Source organism: Lynx rufus, unplaced genomic scaffold, assembly GCF_022079265.1.
Source record: "Lynx rufus isolate CCGP_SWC_20201006 ecotype Redwood Valley unplaced genomic scaffold, mLynRuf1.p SCAF_2, whole genome shotgun sequence".
Classification (NCBI taxonomy): Eukaryota; Metazoa; Chordata; class Mammalia; order Carnivora; family Felidae; genus Lynx; species Lynx rufus.
In genome coordinates, this window is record NW_025814834.1 from 191,394,992 (window position 1) to 191,401,609 (window position 6,618).

The following is a 6,618-nucleotide window of genomic DNA, read 5'->3' on the forward strand; positions in this document are numbered from 1 at the left end:
TTGCCTGTCTTTTTATAATGGCCTTGTGAGGGGTAAGCCAAAGAACTTCACAGAATCGAACATCAGTGAGGAAAGAGAACGGTGTCTAAATTCACCACCTCTGCTTCCATCTCTCCCTCTGAAGGATGATTTCACAGTTGGACCTTAACAAAAGAAATGCTTCAGATAAACTAATCAAAGCCAAATATAAACCACAATAAAGCCTGGCTTGGTTGGAAAGCATCAAGTTTCGATACTAATCTTCAATATCTCTGTAACTAAACCAGGCTTGGACTTGTAAAAAATATAATTTAAAAAATCAACATTGAGAAGACTAATTACTAGTAATTGCAACATATCCTAAAAGCCAAATGAATTTTGTTTTTCAGATAAGATTTAATTCTTCTCCTTAACTTTTCGCTACTTTGCATCATCCTGAGGAAATAGGAAAGACTTGTAATAATTTGGTTCTAATCACACTAGTCCGTAACTGTCAAGGAAAATTTTGTGACCAGCTGGAAATGTTTTCATCATTTAACAAAGCTCTGAACAGCTGGTTTCTTCTCTTTAACTGAAGAAACAATTATGGTAGCTGACCTCATTTATTTTCAATTTAGGAATCTTTCTCTTAGTGGTACTGGAGATTTAAAAGAGGTCTAGAGGAATAGTGATGATAATCACGATCATGATGATAAAAATAATAATGGCCAACACTTACAGAGCATTGATAATGGATCAGGAACTTTTCGAATCTTCTCACACATATTAACTCATTTAATCCTCTCAACAACACTACAAATGAGGAAATATCACTACACAATTTAAACAGATGAGAAAACTGAGGCACAGAAGTGGTGACTTGCTTGAGGCCCCAGAGCTGTTATGGTAGAACTGAGATTCAGACTCAAGCCACCTGGGTTCTTAACCTCCGCACCATGTACCTTCAATTGTTCTTGGAGGTGGAAAACCAACAACTGGTGTTTGGGAATGAAGAGAAACCTTACTCATTTTATTTATAAAGCACAGATATACATACATACAGTACAGAAACAGATATACAGTATATCTGTGGTATTAAAATTTCATGGAGGGGTGATTAAGAAAAAAATGTCTAGGGGCACCTGGGTGGCTCAGTCGGTTAAGCATCCAACTTTGGCTTAGGTCATGATCTCACCGTCTGTGAGTTCGAGCCCCGCATTGGGCTCTGTGCTGACAGCCGAGAACCTGGAGCCTGCTTCGGATTCTGTGTCTCCCTCTCTCTCTGCCCCTCCCCCACTCATGCTCTGTGTCTCTCTCTCTCTCTCTCTCTCTCTCTCAAAAATAGATACCTTTTAAAAAAATTTTTTTTAATAAAAGAAAAAAATGTCTAAAAAGATACAGGGTCAGGGGTGATCATGAAGAAAAGACTGAGAAACACTGCTCTACACTACACAGCCGCTCTTCTTTTAGCATGGGGGGAAGACTGGGTCTGTTTTACTAAGTAAAAATGACCCATCACTTGTTTCATTTAAGAAATATGGATTATATGCTTATTTTATGCCAGTCACTAGATGCCAAATGATTACAAGACCTTAAAGTATCCTTTCTTTAAGGAATTATCAGTCTGGAGTGCCTGGGTGGCTCAGTTGGTTGAGCATCTGACTCTTGGTTTCAGCTCAGGTCATGATCTCACAGTTTGTGAGTTTAAGCCCCATGTCAGGCTCCATGCTCCTGATGCGGAGCCTGCTTGGGATCCTCTCCCTTCCTCTCTCTCTCTCAAGATAAAGAAATAAACTTTAAAAAAAATAAATAAATAAAGAACTATCAGTCTCACCATGTGATAAGTACTGACAGGAATAATGAAAGAATGCTGCCTTAACCAGTCTCGAGGGACAGGGGAAGATTCAAATGGTTTCTTTTCTTTTTTTTAATAATTTTTCTAAATGTTTATTTTTGAGAGAGCACGTTGCACACACGTGAGCTGGGGAGGGGCAGAGAGAGAGAGAGGATCCAAAGTGGGCTCCGTGCTGATAGCAGAGAGCCTGATTTGGGGCTCAAACTCATGAAACGTGAGATCATGACATGAGTGAAGTCAGAGGCTTAACTGACTAAGCCACCCAGGCGCCCCTCAAACTGTTTCTTAGAAGAGATGATGTCTCAGCTGGAACCTAATGGAAGAGTGGGGATTAATCAGCCTCCAGCAAGAGAGTGGACTTGTAGAGGTGAGCACCCCTGATAGATACTAGCATGTGAAAAAACTCAAAGTTACAAGAAACCAAGCTGGACAAAAAAGGAGAAAGAATTTGGGGGAACGAATAAAAAGATGAAGCTGAAGTAAGCAACGGCCAGGTCAAAAGTACCCCCAAAACTCATGCCAAAAAATCTGGACTGCACCCAGAAGGAAACAGTGAGCCAGTGATAGGTTTTATGTAGGAGAACAGCATGATCAGAATTATCCTTCAGGGTTCCTTTGGTTGCAGTGTGAAGGGCAGTAGAAAAGTTAAGACGGAGGCAGGAAGGCCTGTAAAGACTGCTGAATATCTCAGAGGGGCGCCTGGGTGCTTCAGTTGGTTTAACATCCAACTCTTGAATTTTGGCTCAGGTCACGATCTCATGGTTTCGTGGGTTCGAGCCCTGTGTCAGGCCCTGCGCACTGACCTCATGTGCAGAGCCTGCTTGGGATTCTCTCTCTCTCAAAATAAATAAATAAACTAAAAAAAAAAAAAAAAAAAGAAGAAGATCTTAATATCTTATAATAGAAGGCTCTTTTTCACACCTGACCTACGATAGTTATCATATGCCACAGTTTTCAACTCACTAACAATTATGTATGAGCCTCTTTTGCTCCACACCCATTATTACCGGTAACAAAGGTTAAAAAAGCATTCTAGGATGTGTAGATATGGTACCCTCTTTTGTGTCACAAGAATACAAAATGAAAACCAACATTACAGAGTACTAAACATTTCGATAAGTTGTCTCTCCAGAAAGTAATTTACTCACAGTGCCTTCAATCTCTGAATAGAGTCCTGACCAGAAGCTGAAAGTACTTTTATCCAGCTGATACAGTCGGGATTTCTCAAAGGTTTCTGAATCCATGATCTGTCCTAACTCCAGTGGTACATGAGTTGTTGTTTTATATATCCGTCTCTGAAATATTTTGAAGAAAACACTTTGAGACAGTCAAGCCAACGCCTTACTTATTACAATAGTCATTTATGATCAAACACTGAGTAGTTACAGCCTTAACCTGTCACTTAAGCCTACTGAATTTGCTTTACATATACACAAATATTACGTTTGATCAAGTGCATTGACCGCGAAGACAAATGACGCAGCACAGTAAAAGCAGAACAAGAGACTCGGAGGCTAGCTGACAAGGGAAAATTAAAATCAGGGCTGTCATCACACTTCAGTCTGCACATGTAAACCAAAACTGTACATCACAAATGGTGATGTACAAAGGGTGATGTACCACTCACTCCAAGAAAAACATACATCCTATATAATATAGAAAACAAACTCATGGAAAGGAGAAGGAAGCCATGCTAGCCATAAGTATTAACAGATATTGTAGCTAATTACTGAACTTGGTCCTGGAAACTAAATTCAGAGAAATCTGAGGAATGACAAATGGAAACAGATCAGGTCTTCAAGAGAGACAGACTTGGGGCACCTGGGTGGCTCAGTCAGTTGAACATCCAACTCTAGATTTTGGCTCAGATCATGATTCCAGGGAAGTGGGATCGAGCCCAGGGTGGAGCTCGGCACTGAGCATGGAGCCTGCTTAAGGTTCTCTACCTCTCCCCTTTACCCCTCCCCCCTGCCTACACACTCTTATCTCTAAAAATAAAAGACAAACTTTATCATTATGCCAAATTCGAAATGGTAAATTTCAGACCACGGGACATAATACAGGGCACAGAAACTAAGCAATATAATGGACAGTATCTCCTACAATGGTTTTATGACACATGGCTTCCCTATACGTTGTTGGGCACCTTACCAAACCCTCAATAAAAGGCATTACATTAAAGCATAACTGAGGAGGCACCTGGATGGCTCAGTCGGTTAAGTATCTGACTTCGGCTCAGATCATGACCTCACAGTTTGGGATCAAGCCCCACATCAGGCTCTGTGCTGACAGTTAAGAGCCTGGAGCCTGCTTCAGATTCTCTGTCTTCCTCTCTCTGCCCCACCCCCAGTCATTCTCTGTCGCTCTCTCAAAAACAAAAAACATTTAAAAAATTAAAGCATAATTGAGTAAAGGAGACATTCTCAAAAAGCAGTTACTGTAACTGGGCTTATCGTTAAAGACAGATAGATGTTCAATAAGCCCCTCAATTTAGACACTATATACTGTGTTTACCTTATCCAAAGGATCTTCTTTAGGACCTCAAGATTCTGTACTAATAAAGTTATCCAAAGATATCTATGTCAGAGAACTTAGTGCTATACAGCTTAACACCTCTTTAAAGATCCTGAACTAGGGGGCACCCAGCTGGCTCAGTTGGTAGAGCATGTGACTCTTGATCCTGGGGTCATGAGTTTGAGCCCCACACTGGGCATAGAGATTACTTTTTAAAAAGACAAAAAAAAAAAGACTCAAAAGACAAAAAAATAAGTAAATAAAAAAAGATCCTGAGCTAAAAGAAGAGATCAAGACACAACTCAGCCACTGATGAAAAACTAAAAATTCCAATTTAAAGATTCATGCAGCAAGTAACCTGAGAGAAGACATGTGTAGTGTAGAGGAAAGTAATGCTCAAGAAAGAGTTCTGACAGTTAAAAAAAGGTTCTCATAGCCATCAGGTTGACACAACGACAACATAGAAGAATGTAGATAAAACAAATCAGCAATCAGAGACAATAAAGCAGACAAACTTAAGATCTATCTCATTTAAAAGTTCGCATCTCCAGGGGCGCCTGGGTGGTGCAGTCGGTTAAGCGTCCGACTTCAGCCAGGTCACGATCTCGCGGTCCGGGAGTTCGAGCCCCGCGTCGGGCTCTGGGCTGATGGCTCAGAGCCTGGAGCCTGTTTCCGATTCTGTGTCTCCCTCTCTCTCTGCCCCTCCCCCGTTCATGCTCTGTCTCTCTCTGTCCCAAAAATAAAATAAACGTTGAAAAAAAAAAATTAAAAAAAAAAAAAGTTCGCATCTCCAACAGCAGGCCGTTCATTATGATTACCTCCAGGAAACTGTTATTAAGTAACTTTCAGTTTCTATTTTACAGCTCTAATTGTTTAAACAAAAGAACATATTGTTCTTTGGGCAAAACAACATAGTGTATACATGTTTGTTTGTTTGTTTTTTAAGGGAAAAAAGTTCAGGTCCTTAGAAGGATTTGTTAAGTCTTTATTTTCAGAAAATGGTGTCCTAATCCCATGGTTGAGCATCACCGGGAAGTTGTGATTGGTAAAAATGTTGCATCTTCCTTTTAAAGGCTCATGGGTCTTTGCCAAAGGTAAAGGAGGTAAGTCTGGGCCTGAGGATCCTAAGAAAGCTGTGGGCCAGGCACGACTCAAGTCAACTCAAGTCGGCCCTGACTTCCCTTTCACCAGGCCCTAACCGGCCTGGGTCCCAGGATCACGTCGCGGAAAACCTCCCAGAGGCACCAGATACCCTCAAGGCCAAGCCCGCCATCGGGCCAAGTTAGGAGGCCCAGTAGGGACCCACAGGGTCGAGGCTGATGCTGGAGCCGTAGCAATCATCCAGGGACTTGTGGGTCGAGACCGACGCTGGCCCGGGCAGGTCAGGTGTCGGGGTCAGGTGGGCCCCGTCTAGGCTCACCTGTCGCTGCGCTAGGAAGGTCTCCCAAAGATACACTGTCCAGGAGAAGAGCAGCACGGCCCCGAAAATACGCTTCTCGGCCGGCATCTCCCACATCGCGTCCAGCGACGCCCACATCCCCATGGCCACCCGGTTCCGCCAGCTCCTTCAGCGTGCACCGGTGCCACACCGACACCAGTCCCCTCAGAGCGTCACCGCAGTGCCACAGCGATATCCGTCCCTTCCGAGCGCCCCTACACCGACACCCGCCTCCATCCTACCCCTCGGCGCAGCCGGCAGTGTTACACCAACACTCTTCCCCACGGAGACGCCCCCGGTTCCTCCTACTTTCTGCCGGAAAAGGACAATCCCGCCTTCCCCACTTCCGGCCCAAGGCGGGCCGAGGTCCACACGCCGAGTTCCGGCTTGCGTCCGCTGCGGCTCGGCCACCCGGTCAGATCACTCGGAGCTGCGTTGCACCAACATTCTTCCCCCTCCCTCCCTCCCACGCCGGCCTCTCGCCGAGGGTTCCGGCCTCCCTCCTGGGCCCGGCAACGCAGCAGAGCTGTCGCTTTCCCCCGAGGGGGAGGTGGCGTCGTTCGGTGCCGGGCTTGCCCTGGCAGGGCTGCGGCCTGCGCGGGACCTTCCCGGCCAGCGCAAGCCCACTGGTGGTCGGGACTGAGCTGGGGCTGACGCAGAGGGGGCCGCCACTACCGCCGTGAGGAAGCGGGGAAGAGCCGCAGAGGGGCCGACTTCGCCGGCTCTGGAAACCGTGCTTCTGACTTGGCGCAGATCAAACAGTGGCTTGGCGTGCCCGGGACACCTTAGGGCTGAAAGGGAGAGCGGAGAGCGAGACTAGGCATTCTTAGTGCGGGATTTGGGCCCATATTGG

General features: G+C 45.0%; 1 protein-coding gene across 1 annotated transcript in view; it reads right to left on the reverse strand.

The window, feature by feature from the left end:
* Window positions 1–6,074, reverse strand: part of ZMPSTE24 (zinc metallopeptidase STE24) — a 41,893-nt gene extending 35,819 nt beyond the window's left edge. Inside the window, exons 1-2 of the mRNA XM_047084334.1 lie at window positions 5,748–6,074; window positions 2,962–3,108 (exon numbers count right to left, since the gene is read on the reverse strand). Coding sequence (XP_046940290.1) covers window positions 2,962–3,108; window positions 5,748–5,870 — 270 coding nt within the window. The 5' untranslated portion in view covers window positions 5,871–6,074. The remainder of the gene's footprint in view (window positions 1–2,961; window positions 3,109–5,747) is intronic.
* Between the last annotated feature and the right edge of the window lie 544 nt (window positions 6,075–6,618).